This window comes from Olea europaea, chromosome 20, assembly GCF_002742605.1.
Source record: "Olea europaea var. sylvestris chromosome 20, O_europaea_v1, whole genome shotgun sequence".
NCBI lineage: Eukaryota > Viridiplantae > Streptophyta > Magnoliopsida > Lamiales > Oleaceae > Olea > Olea europaea.
The window spans coordinates 15710489-15728228 of NC_036256.1; the positions used below are offsets into that span (position 1 = coordinate 15710489).

The 17740-nt window shown below is 29.0% G+C and overlaps 1 protein-coding gene and 1 long non-coding RNA gene across 6 annotated transcripts; one reads left to right on the forward strand and one right to left on the reverse strand.

Annotated features, from left to right (window-relative positions):
• The first annotated feature begins 6078 nt into the window (after positions 1-6078).
• LOC111369804 lies at positions 6079-9718 on the forward strand. Of its 5 annotated transcripts, none has more exons than XR_002698281.1 (3): positions 6079-6550; positions 6768-6834; positions 6922-9718. It is a non-coding gene; the product is annotated as an uncharacterized LOC111369804 (long non-coding RNA). The 5 variants fall into 5 exon arrangements; XR_002698282.1 differs by having other exon boundaries at positions 6927-9718; XR_002698284.1 differs by lacking the exon at positions 6768-6834 and having other exon boundaries at positions 6922-6997; positions 7413-9718.
• A 1725-nt stretch (positions 9719-11443) lies between these two features.
• Positions 11444-12085, reverse strand: LOC111369805 (calvin cycle protein CP12-1, chloroplastic). Its single transcript, XM_022991468.1, has one exon. The coding sequence runs from the start codon at positions 12011-12013 to the stop codon at positions 11639-11641; it is 375 nt and encodes a 124-aa protein (XP_022847236.1). The 5' UTR covers positions 12014-12085; the 3' UTR covers positions 11444-11638.
• Between the last annotated feature and the right edge of the window lie 5655 nt (positions 12086-17740).

The window sequence follows — 17740 nt, forward strand, 5'->3', positions numbered from 1 at the left end:
TGTCTCATGACGTTTGTTTGGCCTTTTGAAAGAAATTTGAGATTTTTTTTAAACTAGCGGGTTGGGTCGGGTCGGGTTTGGGAGATTTTTGTGCCTCAACCCGCAACCCGACCCACCTTTTATGCCCTAAACCCGATCCCAACCATAAAAATGGAAAAAATCAAAGAAAAGAGAAAAAAGAAAAAAAATTCAAACTAAGTGCACGGACTGCACTCTCCGTGCATGGAGAGTGCACACGTGAACCATTGAATTTAACATCACAGGAATCAATTATCAAAAGACAGTATCCATGCAACATTGATTTTCTGATCAATTATATTATTTTCCTGGTCGTATTGGTTTTATTTATGGCCTTGTTAACCTAAACACCTACATTGTTTGTCGAATTTTCAATTCAATAGGTTTTTTTGAAATTTTCCAATTGATGGAGAATTTTACAGTTTTGATACGCTGTGGATTGTTAACTTGACATTTAGATAGATTGTACTTTTCATGGATTCTTCGGGTGGAGAATATTTTCAAGAAGTTTTCGTATTTTTGCAAGGTTCTATGGTTTTTCTTTTTTAGAAGGTCGAGATGATGATAAAAAAAGACAAATAACGAGGGCCAAAACTCCTATGTTTTATTTTTATATGTATTTTGCTGAATTTCGTATATGATTATGAAATTTTTACCAGGGTCTCTTTAGTTAATCACTTAAATGTAGAAATCGACTCCTTTACACCATTTTATACAAATATTTTATTACAACTTTCCTAATTTTTCTCTTTTATATAAATACTTTTTAATTATCGATGTCAATCTCTTGTCAGCCAAATTGTTTACATTATAAATAAATTTTTTTTCGATTTAAAATTCTTTTTAATTCCTTTTTTGTCATGATAAAACTTAATTTTTCAATCTTAACTAAATAATATTTTTATATTCTTTATTTAATTTTCATAACTTTCTTTTATTTTTTTATTATATTTTTTTGAAAATTGTTTTAAAATTTCTTTTTTCTTCATATTATAAATATTTTTTTCGATTTAAAATTCTTTTTAATTCATTTCGTTTTATGATAAAACGTCATTTTTTTGTTCTTAATAATTGATATATAATTTTAATTTTAATTATTTTAATTTAATTAAAAAACTTTGCAATACCTTGTTTTTTCGCATGCAAATTTTTTTTTTAATTTATTAAATCATTTAATTTTTTTTTATTTGTATTGGTGTAACATGATAGTTACAAACTAAATGACTTAAGAAATTAGAAAACAAAAAAAAGAATTACAAACAAAAATAGAAAAAAATTACAGGCAAAAATAAAAAAAAATAAAAAAAGTTATTATAAAATTTTTAAATTAAATTGAAATAATTAAAATTAATAATAAACATTATTTAACGAAAATAAAAAAATTGCGTTTTATCGTGAAACGAAAGGAATTAAAAATAATTTTAAATCAAAAAAATATTTATAATATGAAGGAAATTGAAATTTAAAAAAAAATCAAAAAATTATAATAAAAACAAAATAAAAGAAAGTTACTAAAATTAAATAAAGAATATATAAAAATTATTTTGTTAAAATTGAAAATTTAAGTTTTATCATAGAGAAAGGAATTAAAAAAATTTAAGTTGAATAAAAAATTATTTATAATGTAAACAAAATGAAAAGAAAAAAAGGGAAATAAAAATTCCCTCCATCCTTGTAGAAAAACCCCTTCATGCACATAGAGAAATCCCTCCGTTTATGGAGAGATTTCTCTTCATCCATAATGTGTTCACCTCCACACATAGTGGGATGCTCTCCATCCCAATTTTTTTTTTAATTTATTTTTTGGTAAATAATTTTTTTGGATTGAAAAAAAATTGTTTTTAATTTTTTTTTGTTCTTATAATAAAACTTATTTTTTTTAATTTTAACTAAACAATATTTATATATTTTTTATAGCTTTAATTATTTTGTTTTTATTATATATATATATTTTTAAATTTTTTAAAAAATTCTTTTTTCTTCATATTGTAAATACTTTTTTTCGATTTAAAATTTTTTAAATTCTTTTTATTTTACAAATTTTTCAATTTTAACTAAATAATATTTATATATTCTTTATTTAATTTTTGTAACTTTCTTTTATTTTTTATTATATTTTTTTGAATAAATATTTTTTTTCGATTTAAAATTCTTTTTAATTCTTTTCGCTTAAAACACAATTTTTTTGCATTTAACCCAAATTTCACTCTTACTCTGAGTTGTTACGATATTGATTTCTCTTAACCTTTAACCTTAATTTCAATCTTCCTCTCTCGATTGTTCCGAAAATACCCAACAACTTCACGCACTGTATACCCAATCTTTAAACCTTCAATTTCTTCTGTTGTAAATTTTACTGCTAAATTTTGATTTTTGTTTTTTGTGAGATTTAACAAATCGCTCCCAAAATACCGTGAAATCTTAGAAGAAATTGGAGTTTAGGTATGTTTTTTTGTATTTTTTGTCGTGAATCTTCCAGCTTTTTCTTTTTTTTTTTTAAGAATTTAACAAATTGTTACCAAAATACTACAAAATTTCGCCAGAAGTTGGGCTCTGGGGACCTCAAGTTTGTTCATTTATAATTTTTTTTTTATTCTTTTTGTTTCATTGTGTTCATGTCCACTCCGAAATTTTTATTCATTCTTTCATACTTTGTTTGGACTTTTGTGAAAGTTGTAGACAGAAAAAAGCGGATTAACATACAAATTGAAGATTATCGACTTCAGGTATGTTGATTTCATTTTTACTTTGTTTGAGGGTGATTTTTCTTTTACAAATACTTCATTTTTACTGTACATTATTCATAATTTTAGCTTCTGATTTATTTTTATTTTTTTTAATGCTTGAACAATTGTACTTTAGGTGATAATGTGTCTAGTGTTTTATTGTAGTTAAGGAAATATTTGGTATTGGTAGATTTGTAGTTGAACTAATAGTTAAGGTGTAGGTGATTGAAAAGATTACTCATATTATAAGCATGTTTGAAAAGTTTGAGACCAATTTCATTGCAACGAATTTTTGTACTATTGTAAAAAATTTGTAACTCAAAGAGAGGTTTCTTATTTCAAATGTTAGGTGGTATGTGATGTAGCTCACTAAATATAAAATATTTTAGCAAATTCTCATTCTTCAGTTATATATTCATGTGAAGAGAAGGACTACAAATGAAACGATTATGGAAAAAGGATCATTGTTCAATACGAATGTAAAGTGTTTATATTAGGAATAGAAGAAAGTTTGGAAAACACATTCAGATGATGAAGTCTTACCGTGAGTAACAGCTAAAAGAAACACTGTTGGGGATTGAGGCCCTAACCGTTTCTTGCAGGATTCGTTCCAAGAAACTAAGACTAGAACCGTCCAGTGAGGTTTCTGTATATTTGCTGTCTCTTTACTCCTTGACATGTAAGCTCCTCATTTTTTTGCATATTTAATACACTGTCTATTGTGCTAGTGCATGATTTTTGTTGTCTTTTACGGCGTGATAATAGATGGGTTATGTGAAAATATTACAACTACAGTGCCAGTGGAGTGGCCCTCCACTCTGCCCTTTCTTCATCCTCTGCCTCTTAATAGGTGGGTCATTTTTGTCTTTTAGAATAATTTGTTTTAGCTATAGATTATTTTTAATTTGAGGTTCTAATCTTCTAAGACTTTTAAGAATTAAAGAAATTAAATGATTTAACAAATTAAAAAAAATTACATGCAAAAATTAAAAAAAAACGAAAAAAGGTTATTATAAAGTTTTTTTTGTTAAATTGAAATAATTATAATTAAAAAAATATTATTTAACTAAAATTGAACAAATTATGTTGTATCATAAAACGAAAAGAATTTTAAATCAAATAAAAAATTATTCATTTATAATATGAAGAAAAAAGGAATTTCAAAACAATTTTCAAAAAATACATAAGAAAACAAAGTTACAAAAATTAAATAAAGAATATATAAATATTATTTAATTAAAATTGAAAAATTAAGTTTAATCATAATTCTTTATTTAATTCTCGTAAATTTTTTAAATTTTTTTATTTTTATTATATTTTTTTAAAAATTACTTCGTATTATAAATAATTTATTTTTCAATTTAAAATTCTTTTCATTTTATCATTTTTTAAATTTTAATCAAATAAATTTTATTTTTAATCATTTCAATTTAATTAAAAAACTTTATAATAACAATTTTTTTTTATTTTTGCCTGTAATTTTTTTTCTTCTTTAATTTGTTAAATCATTGATTGTTTTTCATCATATGAAGAAAAAAATTTTAATCATAGAACGAAAAGAATTTTAAATCGAACAAAAAATTATTTATAATATGAAGAAATTTTCTTTTAAAACAATCTTCAAAAAATATATAATAAAAACAAAACAAATTAAACAAAAGAATGTTGTGAAAATTAAATAAAGAACATATAATTATTATTTAATTAAAATTGAAAAAAATTAAGTTTTTTCATAAAGAAAAAAATTAAAGAGGATTTTAAATCGAAAAAATATTTATAATATGAACAAAAGAAATAAATAATAAATAAATGAGGAAAAAATAAAAAATAAAGAAGAAATCTTCATGCATCCTGCGATAGTCCAATGAACGAAACGATTGGATTTCACCAAATACTTCAAATTTTCAACCAGTTTTGAAAAATATACAATTTTGACGTTAATATCTTTAATTTGTTAAATCATTTAATTGTTTTATAATATGAATAAAAAAGATTTTAATCATAGAACGAAAAGAATTTTAAATCAAATAAAAAATTATTTATAATATGAAGAATTTTTTTAAAATAATCTTAAAAAAATATATATAATAAAAACAAAACAAATTAAACAAAAGAATGTTGCAAAAATTAAATAAAGAACGTATAAATATTTTTTACTGAAAATTGAAAAAATTAAGTTTTTTCATAAAGAAAAAAGAATTAAAAATGACTTTAAATCGAAAAAATATATATTTATAATATGAACAAAACAAATAAAAAATAAATAAATAAGGAAAAAAATGAAAAAGAAATCTTCATGCATCTTGCGGTAATGTAATGAACCAAACAATTAAATTTCACCAAATACTTCGAATCTTCAACCAGTTTTGAAAAATCTACAATTTTTATACTAATAAAAATACAATAAATACAAAATTTGTGCAACTCACGTGTCAAAGACTAGTTATATATATATATATATATATAAAAAAGGGAAAAGAATTAATGTAATAATCTATATTATCTTTTTCAAGTATTAGAATTATTTATACACATTTTCTCAGCCGTCATATTTGATTATTCTTGGAGGGTAAACTTGACAATGCATAATAAATACAATTATGGCTACAATATTGTACCTGAGAGTTGTCAGATACCATCGATTAAAAAAAATTTGATTAAAATTATTCAAGAATTACTCTCCAACATGGGCTAAGAATACTCTGAAACCATCGAAATATTTGAATAAAAATAAAAAAGTGATTTGAGTATTTATCAAAAAAGAAATGTATACATATGAGCTAAACACAAGTATACAGTATACTCAATAAATTTGATAGACTATGAGTTGTCTTTCATGGCCTATTCAATTCAGGTGTGTTTGATTGCAAGCCTTATTCATATGAAATTTACTAATTAAATGTGTTTGATTAATTTAATTTTCAATGAAAAAATGTTATATTTATTCATCTTTTATTGGTTGGTAGATACGATAGAATGGATAGATGAGAAAGATGGTGAATTGCCTGGTAAATTAAATTTAGGAAAAATTGCAATAGCGGTCCCTAACCTTTTTTATTTTTACGAACTTTACTCTAACCTTCAATTTGTGCTATCGAAGGTCTCTAACCTATCAAAAATATGCAATAGAGGTCCAACTGGATGGAAACCATCTGTTCTACCGTTAGCTGACCAAAGAATTGACTTTGACTCCAATTTTGACTAATTTTAAAAGGACAGAAATGTAACTTTACATTTTTCTTACATAAAAAATTAAATAAAAAACCAAAGAAATGGAAGAAATAGAAAAGAAAAGAAACAAAAAGAAAAATACTATTCACCTCCTTCACAAACGCACCCTATTCCCACCCATTCCAACTAAAGCTAGAAATCAATTGGCCATCGTCGTCACTACAACCACCACCACCCGTTGTCTCTACAAACCAAAACTAAAAGTCATCATCACCACCACTACCACCATTAAACCTACAGTTAAAACCAAAAATACCACCCCCACCAAATTGTCCTACATATATAAAAGGGCGAAGCAAAGGTGGGACACGTGTCGGCCATGGATTTCGTCTTGTATTTTTTCTTTCTTCTTTATTGTCTTGGCCGAATCCCAAACTAAATCCCATACCGTTTGTGCATTTCTTAAACTCCATTGACCATTCATCTGCTATTCTGATTGATCTCTGTAAATTGATTTTTCGTTTTCTCTCCTATTGCTACGAAGATACGAAAAAAATGTGAAGAAAACAAATTCACCTTACTGAGCATGTATCATTTCTATTCTATGGACAAGGAATCCCAGACAAATTTAGAAGGTTGGAATTTTATCCTCAAAACTTCGTTCTCTTCGACCTTATTGCTTAACTGTTAGATCTTTTTTCTTTTTTATTTTAAATATTTAAACATTCTAAAAAACTGAAAATTTACTTAGAAATTGTACAGTGGCAACAAGATCCTCATTGATTAAGGTTTATTTTATTTTGGTGATATCATTTATTTTGTTTGATCTTTGATCTTTTTTTCTTTTTTTAGTTCGAATAGCCTTGTCCATTAGAAGATCATTGAGTGATTATTGAAGATTTCTAGCTTCAAATGTTTGGTATTGTTAATAATTCAAGATTTTCGAATGGTATTTTTGATTTGTGATTTTGGATTCTTGGAATTGATTGAAATTGTGTTTTCGTAGTTAAGGCTGTAGAAAGTGGGAGGTCTCCTCAGTAGTGTTTGGGATTGGATGGACAGAAGAATTCTCTAATTTGTATGTAAGTATGTTTTGATTTTTTACTCTTTTTAGTTAATCATCAATTTTCTTAAGTTTCATTTGATTACCGGGCATCGTATTAATTTTGTTAGAAGATACCTTCCAAATGATGGTGAATTAGCTTCAGAGATAATTTTGTAAAACTATTTATTGAAATTAATTTCTCTTAGTTAGAAATGAAATGATTGTAAATTTGACACTTGTAATTTTGTATTAAAAGGATATAGAAGGACAAAACTTGAGAATAGTGATTATTAGATGGGATGAGGTGAAAGGGGTAGACGCTGGAGTAATTAGTTAAAAAAGAGTTTATAATGTTGTTTATGTGCAATGACATCTCCAGCGTGGAGAATATAAGCATTTTTAAAAAAAATAAAAATAATAAGAATAATAATGGGAGCTAAAGCTCTGTGCAGAAGAAAAAATAATAATGGGAGCTAAAGCTCCGTGCACGGACGGAGCAGAAGAAAAAAAAAATAATGGGAGCGAAAGCTCCGTGCCCACACGTGCATCTGTCCAACACTCCGTGCTCAGCTCATTGGAGAGGTAACTTCCACCCAACCTGCTCCTCATGTCGCCTGATGTGAAGGTCACATACATGCGTGATATCCTCCTCCGGTACTCCCCTGAAAGTGAGCGCATCCGAGTCAGTAAAGTTGTATTAAACTTGTATATGATCTGTGTATGAATTAGATGTTTTACCCGTCAGTTATTGAATTTTGTGGAAGGGCAAACTGTCTAATTTCAGTGGGTGTGGGTCTATATATAACAATAATCATTTTTTGGATGAAAATTATTATTGAATGAGAGAAAAATACAAAATTGGAATTACGTTTTCAATTTTCCGTCTATAAACTCTTATTGGTTAATCTACCCATTCATTTTGTCATGAGCATGAGAATTGTTGCTCTTTCAATTATATAAATCTTGTGTGGTGAGGGAATGACTGAAAGCAATAAATATTAGTTGCTTGTGTGTGTTGAAATTCTCAGAATTCTTGTTTCTAAGTGGTTTAGTGATCTGGGTGTTTTGAAAGCTGTGTTCTGTAATTGGAACTGGAGTTTTTGAAGGTTTTGTGATGTGGGTTGAGTGTTTATCAAGAAGGCAACCTGGATATTGGCAATTGTGGTTTGGTTTTAACTGGAAATTGATTACTGGGTCCTCTACAGATCTGATTGCGAGGCAGACAATTCTGAATGAGCTTCACAAAAAAATTGAATCTTTTTGCCATTGCTAAGAAATTGCAGTTCATTTTATATGTCAATGGGCAGTGATACATACATAGATCCCGCTAATTTCTCGATTTGAGTTTGGATTTTGTGAAGCAAACTTGGTTATATCAAAAGTGAAAACTAGATGATATTAGGTTGGAGACTTTGTTGCCTGATAATTGAATTGTTTGCAGTCCAGGATGGACTTTGGATGAAGTTCTTGAATTCTTGAAGTACATTGAAATATATAGATGTGGAAATGGTGGAATTTAATTAATTTCGGATGCCTATTAGATGGCATCTACATCTCCTTCCCCAAATTCTCCACCCGTCGCTGTTCCACCATCTTCTTCTAACGCTCCCTCTCCGCAGCCTTCCTCTCTGCCTCCTGATCCTCTAAATTCATCAACACCATCTCAGCCCAATTCAACTGCATTACTTCTCCAGTCGTATCTCCACCACCGCAATCACCTCCTTCCAATAATGTAACAGAAACTCTTCCAGTCTTACTAGTGTCCCCTCCTTCGTCTCCCCCTCCTCAGCCTACACCTTCACCTTCAACCAATTCACCATCACCATCTTCCAGTCCTCCTCCTCCAACACCTTCTGATCCACCTACAAAGCCTCCTCCTCGTCCTCCTAATCCACCAGCTACCTCATCACCTCAACCAGCTCAAAATGTGGGCATCTGCCACGGAATATGATTTGATATCTCAATGATTGGGAGTCTAAAGAAGTTGGAAATTCTCACTTTTTATCATTATTATCTCTATTTTGATTTTCCCACTAAAATAGCAGAACTTAGCGACCTAAAGTTACTGGATTTGAGATTTTGGACAGTCCCCTGCCCACTTCCACCTGGTGTTTTATTGGGTATGAAAAAACTGGAAGAGTTGTACTTTGGAGAATACTTCGAAATGAGATGAAGAAAAGGGGTACATTATTAAAGAGATAAATTCACTGACTGCTCTTAACACTTTCCAAATTCCCACAGATGATACTCAGTTTTTGATGCAAATATTACAAGTATTGTGTGTTGAGAACTTGAAAAGATATGAAATCCCCATGGCCGAAGAAAGGGACTCGGTACTGGAAATTATCATGTCACAAGGAGGCTGGACTTCCTAGATGGTATTGACGCAGGTACTCATTTGCTATGTGGATTTAACTCATTAATGAGGACAGGTTACCAACTTTATATTGTAAAATCAACAGCTTGGAATACGCTTGTGAATGGGCTAGATAAAGATGGTTTCTTTAACTTGAAGAAGCTGAGGCCATCAAGTAGTGATTTTGAGTACATTATTGATGCGACATACTCTATTCCAAGTGGAACCTTCTGTAATCTGGAGCTTCTTAAATTGGAAGGTCTGCATAATCTCATACAGATATGCAATGGAAATCTTCCAAGAATGGAACATTTTAGGAGTCAGTTGTTTCTTTGCTGTTACCTGGACCCTTTTCCCAAACACTATTAAGTTTGCAAATGACATGAAATTTTATTGCATTAACTATTAACAACTACATACGTTGTTTATTAAATAAAACACATTAAACACAAAGTTTGTAAAATCTTTCTCCAATTAGTGATTTTCTACCCTAATTATTTGATAATGAAATTTTCTCATTTCAGATTCTAAAATTTACAAATTGGATCTTGCTCTTTCCTCAGTCTATTAGTGCCACTCCTCTCGTGTGCCTAGCATAAAAAAATTGTGATATTGCAGCCTACGAAGAGCAACACATTACATTGTGGTTTATATAACTAACACTTTAGCAACAAGTTGAAAGTGATTAGTATTAAGGCTACTAGAAAATGCTTTAAATATCACACTGATTTATCCCATTTTTCCTATATGGATATATAAAAACTGGATTTTTTTTTTCTTTTCCTTAATGTCTTATTAGTTAGTTACTCGTTTTTTTCGAAGTTGTGGAAACTGAGATTGTTGAATATTTGAGATTGGTATTATTAGCTTTTGGTTGCTTTTCTCAAGCAGCGGCAGCAATGTGTGTTAGAATGGGAAGCTATGCGGATTCACTTTACTCAATATCTCGTGCATGTTCGTTCAATAACCACCATCCACTTATATTTAACATTCACCAATTAACGTGCAGCGCAGGTTTTTCTCACTATTAGTAGGAAAATCTTCACTGATATGATATCAACATCCGCCTGTTACCTCCGTGTCCTCCGCTCACGGCCCAAAAAAACCACCATTGAACTCCCCGACTCACCTTCCTCCCAGCCCAACCGCAACCGCAACCGCAAGTTCCTTCCCAACCTTAACAAGGGGGTCCACATAGAGGCTATTGTTCGCAGTCTCCACCACCTTCGTCGTACCCTGCTCCAGAGCTTAAATGAGCGACGGAGACCCAATGGAACCTAGATGTTCCCCCACACTCACAAAACTTTTCAAGTGTTTTCTGTCTTTCACTGTAGACGCAAAATTACTCTAGACCCCTCATTTGCACCGGCAAAAATTGGTACCCGATATTGTAGTTTTTTGAAGGGTCTCGAAAAAAAAATAAGTTTGTAGGATCAGCAAAACTCAGATTTCACTCTAGATTTGATTTTCAAGTTCCTACAAAACAGGATTTGGCAAAGAATTGGAAAAATATCACTCCAAATTTGTTTTCTACAACTGCAAATGTAGATAGGCAAGTATAGGTGGAAGAGAAGATGCAGTAGGCTTGGGAAAGAGAAGAGGGTGGTGGCGTTGTGGCCGTCGCCGACAAGGAGAAAAAGAAGATGATGAAGACAGGTGGATGTAGGTGTAGGTGTAGGTGTGGGTGTGGGTAGAAGGGCAGATTTATTTTCTTTCCATTTTTTTCCCAGTTTTTGGCTTTTAGTTTAGTTGCTCTAATTGTTAACGATATTTGGAAAAATGTAAATATACCATTTTATCCTTTTCAATTTGGTAAAGAGTGGTCAAATTTTTATTTTTCAGGTTAACTAACAATAGTATAGACGGTTTGGACCTCTATTGCATATTTTTAAAAGGTTAGAGATCGCTGCTGCAATTTTTCCTAAAATTTATTCCAGAAAAATTATTTTCCTTATTTTTTAGAAAAGTATGATTATGTGACTAATTTTTTAAAAATATTTTTAATGTCAATCAAATATTTTAAAAGTAAAAATTTGAATAAAAAATGACATTTTTTTAAAAAAATAATAATAATAATAATAAAATTCACCGTTCATTAGAAGTAATTAGACATGGAAAGTTTACAAGTAAAGGAAAAATCACTCATCCAATATATTATTAATATAAAAATTTACTTAAAAGTAGATTTAGGGTATTTCTAAACTTAGTCAATTATGTTCTATTTCACAAACAATTCAAAGTATAGTGCTGCTCAAGATTAAGCATTTCAATTGAACCTTAACATTGGATTAAAACATAATAATAATAATAATAATAAATCAATCAATTATCATAAGTGCGGCACTCATCAGTCTCCGGATTTTCCTTGCAGTAATTCTCCAAAGGGTCAGATTCTCTCTTCTTGTCCTTTGCATGGCTCGCTGCAGCACTTAGCTCCTCAACCTCGTCCCACGCGGCCGCGCACTCGCCGCTAACGGGGTTCTCGGCGCAGGCCTCCTCCGCAGTCTTAATGCTCTCCGCCACCTTCTCCGACAGACCCTCTGGGGCCGCCGCCGCCGCCACAAGGCGGGGGAATTGAGTGTTGAACCTCTTCTTCCATGGGAATGAGAAGTTGTTGATGGACTTGGTTTTCGGTGAATCTGATGTCTTGGCTAAGATTCTTGGGGTTTTGAGGGTTAAACCAGCGATTGATGCCATTGGAAAATTGCTTTTAAGTTTTCTTTTGCGAAAATTGAGAGAAATTGAGTAGACTAGACGATATATAATTGGGATATGTAATGAATTTTGCACACAAATTTCTTATCATCCTTATGCAAATCATCAACTGCCACGTTTACATGCACAGGAGATATTGTATAAAAATATCTATTTTTGGTCAAGAAATCATAGATCTTTCAAGAGGGTTTTATCAAGTTGATAAAAAAATAGATTGCACGTTCTGCCTATATTTGAAAGAAATTAAAATTAAATCAAAATTAACGATTAATTTTAATTACACATTTTATTGGCATCATAATTTTTCAACCGCATATTTTATTATTTGTTATCAAATTTATTAAAAATTTAATTTTTATAAACAGTGTAATTGGTTCAAGGGGCCTATTATACTCAAATGGTAGATGACGTAGCAATAACTGAAAAAGTCAATGATATTTGAAAAAATAATAAAGATACATATTTTGTACAGATTTTTTTAAATTCGATGTGACATTAAATCCAGAGAAAAAAACAAAAATAATTCACAGGAAACTTAATTTTAGCAACATAGCTATATATTTGAATTTCAATCACCAAGAATAATAATAAAAAATCTTTGAGAAAATGAATAATCACGACTTTCGTTGGTTGACATCGGACGTGTTTTCATTCCATGCTAGTTGATAAATAATTGCAAGTTTAATATATGCTTGTGAGAAAATAAATGCGCTATTTTGAATGTATAGAATGCACATTAGCAGGAGATCGACACTATTGGATGGAATGGATAGAGCTATCTTGCTTTCCTCCATATCATATGATACTCTCTCTTCACCCTTGCTAGCACGAAATACATTTGTTGATTTGTTTCGACAATACAGATCAATGTCCCTTTCTTCCCTTTCGGCAAACCACTTTATGGTTCAATACTTTATATATTTCTTTAAGTAAATTAAAATGTCAAACAAAACAAAATTTTGGAGGGTGAACCAATTGGTTTTGGGGAGTCAATTACCCAATTTTGGGGTGAATTGATTAGTTTGACGTGACATTGATACTGCGTCATATTATTTTATTCAATTAAATTTTCGATTCTATCTATTGAATTGATAAGTTAGATATGATACTTATAACATTGATATTAAATACAATTCACATTTATATTCTAAACTTAATGGGGTTTACATTTATAATTGTTATGAAAAATTTTATATACATAGAAGTAGTAAGTTATGTAGTCACCAAATGGATTATGGAAAGCACATTGCCGCTTTGTCATTAAATAATATTTTAACAAAAATAATTATTACATAAAAACTTAACTCTGTTTGACCGTCCACAAACGAAGGTGAATGGCAGATATTTGGAAATATTGATGCATATATCTATTTAATATTTTCTATCATCCATATAAATTAATTATGTATCATTTATAATATCATGCAAATTGCAAAACCATAGAATTATTTCTAAGCAACCTTACTTATAGAAAATATAAGAAAAATGTAGAACAGTAAAAGAAAGAAATTCGTTCGAGATAAGAGTTTGATTATTTCTTCTGCGTGCTTACGGTTCATCGACATGCGTCTTTCAATATAAAATGATATTTTCTCTTTATAAAATTGGAAGGTATTTCTTCAAAATTATATCTATTGACCGTGCCACAATCTTGTTCATTCAATCAAGTTATTGATTAATCTAGTTGGAACGTAAATAAATAAAGTAATATAAATAATAAACATTATTTTGTTGCAAACAATTTGCAGTAACACTAAAAAGCTAGAGTAATTCCAAATGGGTTAAATTCGACAATGCCTAACCAACTTTATACTTAGTATCATCATAGTCATCTAATTTAATTTTATTTCACCATAGTGGCTCAATTTCATATAATGTTTTTTCATGGTCACTTAACTTCGTTTCACTATTTTCATTAATTTTAAAAGGGGTAAAAATGTAACTTTGCATTATATATAAAATAAATTTAAAAAAGCAAAAATAAAATAAAAACTTACTTAAAATAATAATAAAATAAAAACTTATTTTAAAAAAATGTTACTTAAAAAAAACTTATTTCTAACTTATTTTAAAAAAACTTACTTAAAATAATAATATAATAAAAACTTATTTTTATAAAGAGATTTTAAAATAATATAAAAACTTATTTTTTTAAAAAAAAATTACTTAAAAACATAAAATAAAATCAAAGGTTATTTTAAAAAACGTTCCTTAAAAAAATAAAATAAAAATTTATTTAAAAAAAGTCTTTAAAATAAAATTAAAACTTCTTTTAAAAAAATTTTACTTAGAAAAAAAAAAAAAAATTTATTTTTGAAAAAACATTCTTTAAAAAATAAAATCTTATTTTATTATAAAAGCGTTTTTAAAATAAAATAAAAACTTATTTTAAAAAAAATGTTGCTTAGAAATTAATTATTTTAAAATTAAAATAAACTTTTTGTTTTTTTTTTAATTCATGTTATATATGTAAAGTTACCATTTTACCACTTTTAAAAGAATAAAATTATTTGCAGTCGCTCGTTATCATAATCGCCCTACATAGCATACATGTGGTGGTTAGTAAAGCTATACAAAAAATCCACGAAACCGCAAATCGAACTAAAACCGTCGAGTTGAAACCGTTGGTTCAGATCCACGTGAATTCGTGATTTCTTTTCCCTCAACCTTAACCAAACCATTTCAAAATGGTTTGGTTTAGGTTTTGATTTTCAAAAATCGCACAAAATCGAACCGAACCGTTTTTTAAATATTTCAATTAAGAAATAAAATTTATTAACTTAAAAATTTTACAGTTTTCACTTTTAAAAAAAATATATCAATTTAGCAATATAAATTATAATCAGACTATTGAAATAATTATAGTAAGTAAATTATGTTCATCATTATTGATCTATGATTTAACAGGTTCACAACACATGCTCTCACCCAATATCTAAACTAGACTAAAATTATTCCAATATATATATATATATTCAACAAATCAAATCATAATTCAACAAAATTACGTCAGCAAATCACGTCCAAAGTATTAGAAACCCTGACAAAAAATCTAATTTCCCTAACATTTGACGCTTGTTTGTCACTGCTGAACGAATCGTCAATCGCCTTTGCATGTTAGTCTACTAATCTCTACCCGGATCGCCTCTTTCTCTCTTCTCTTTTGATAAGTCTTAGATTTTTATTCAAATCATTTTTCCATTGTTCTTTCTTTTATTTGTTTTTTAACTTATTATATATTTGAGTTGTGGTTTAGATAGAAAAATGATTGTTTGTGTGCGTAAACTCTATCAATCTTTATACATCTAAATATATTCTATTCAATCATTATTTAACATTTCACTAGCAAAACGAAATGAGTTTTAACCAAACTATAATAACAAAATGTAACTCTGCATTTACCTACCGCTATATAATAATATAAATGTATAAAAAAAGGTAAATAAAAATCAAGAAATATGTATTTGTTCTATTAACATCTTTTAGCAACCAACTTTGAAAATAATTTTTTCATGAATTTCATGGTAAATATGAATGTAATTTAACATTATTAGTTCTTATTTAAACTTATATTTAACTTATGTTAAATACATTACTATAGTGTCGAAAGATAAACCGCGGATTAAAACTGAATTAAACCGCAAATTATAGTTTGGTTTGGTTTGGTTCGAAAAATAAAATAGTTTGGCTTGATTTGAAAAAAATTCAAATCGTATAAAATGGCTTGAGTTGAAAATATAGCATAAACTATCCAAATCAAACCGCGTTCGCCCCTATTTCTTATATAAGAAGTCAGCTTTTTTCTTGAAGTTGACACAAGAAAATGATGTTATTGGACAAGAAGATGACATCATTTGTTTTCTATGAGAATGCATGGAAGAGCTAGTAAATGAAGATAATTGATTTGATGGAAAATTGCATAGGCACATGCAAATCTAAAATTAGTTATAATAACGAAATTGTTAAGTATAAATAGTAATGATAATAGAATAGGATCTTGAGTTTTCAAGAACAAGGAGAAAAAATGAATGAAGTAAAAGAGTATTAAATATTGGATTTTTTTAGTTTTTAATATTATTTAGTAAAAGAGAAAAAAATGTAGAAATATTATTAATCTTAAAATTTTGGGGGCTTGATTGAATCCAAGACTTCAGGTGATCGTTTGAGACTCTGAGTCGCTTATATAGTTAAGCCATTTTGGCAACTTGACAACACATTTTAAGCCCCGTTTGGCTCCCATTATTTTAAATTTTAATGGGTGGAATATTAGAGAATAGGTGATTGAAAAAGAATGAAAAGTTTTTTAATTACGTATAATATTGTTTTATAAAAGATTGTGTGGTCAAAAATAAGAGAGAGAGAGAAAATTAAATTAATGGAGGTCAAATGAGGACTTTGCCTTGCAACATAGAAATTAAATAGGTACAAAGTACAGTCTTGCAACATAGAAATTAACTAATTAAGCTTGACAATCACACAATTACGTCTTAGAATTATTCTATAGATTAAACTTGCATGCAACTATTGTCAACAACATAATAAAAAATTAACTGAAGTAACAAAATATAGTTGAAATAAGATTCAAATAGTAAACATATGATATAACATGGTGAATCCCTTAAGAAAATATTCACGAACCCCATGCCATGGATATTTAATCCACTATAAATAGCATTACTCGTTTAAATTAGTAAAAAAATTGTGAAAAGAATATGGTATTGGATGATCATAATGAAATAAAATCAAATCGGGTGGTCATGATAATATTAAGCATAAAGTTTATGAAAAAAAATCATATTGAATGGTCACAAACTCACAATGACTATAAGCATAAAGTTGGGTGGACATTATTGGATTTAACCCAATTCGATATAAACCTTTAAAACATTTTTATTCTCAAGATACTATTTAGGAAAAGTTGTTGGAAGCTGAGTGGATACAGCAAGAGAGATCGTTGAAAAAAAAAATTTGGTAGTTGCGTTGGTGAAGGCACTGGTGGATCCAGCACCAGCGACTGCCCGTGCCAATTTGAGGAAGGTAATTTTCTTTTTGCAGATTATGTATTTTTATATTTTTATTCTCAAGATACTATTTTTATTTGTTTATTTTACAATACATCTCGTAGCACATTATGTTATATTATGCTACAATTGTTTCGTCACATGCTTTGATCTCCCTTAATACTTGGATTTATGAATTTGCGAACCCAGGTTCTTCACAGGTGTGGAAGTGGAAATGGCCGTGGTGTTGGGATGTAGAAGATTAATTATTTCTTTTCATATTTTTGTTTATTTAACTTTTGATTTAGATCATTACATTAATTGTATTCAAAAGTCGTGATCATTTGTCGAATGACTTAACACCACAAAATCCCCTTATCTGTTGTCGTTGCTATCGAAAACCCCCAACCTTTTAAAAATAGCACAAAACATCCCAGTTTCAAAACTTACTTGTGGAATACCCCTCCTCGTTATATTCCATCTGCCTCGTTGCTAAATCCGAATAAATAGGGGGGGAAAAGTAGAAGAAGAAGAAGAAGAACGAGCAAAAATGGGGGCACTTATTAGACATGCTGAGCAAAACCCTCCTCATCTATTGGAATTAGTGAAAAAGGTTTTTGTTGTTTATTTTCTCAAAGATTGAAAATAACAAAGATGCCTTCCCATTTAAATAATATAGAAAAGGGTGAGAACCACCCCCCCCCCCCCC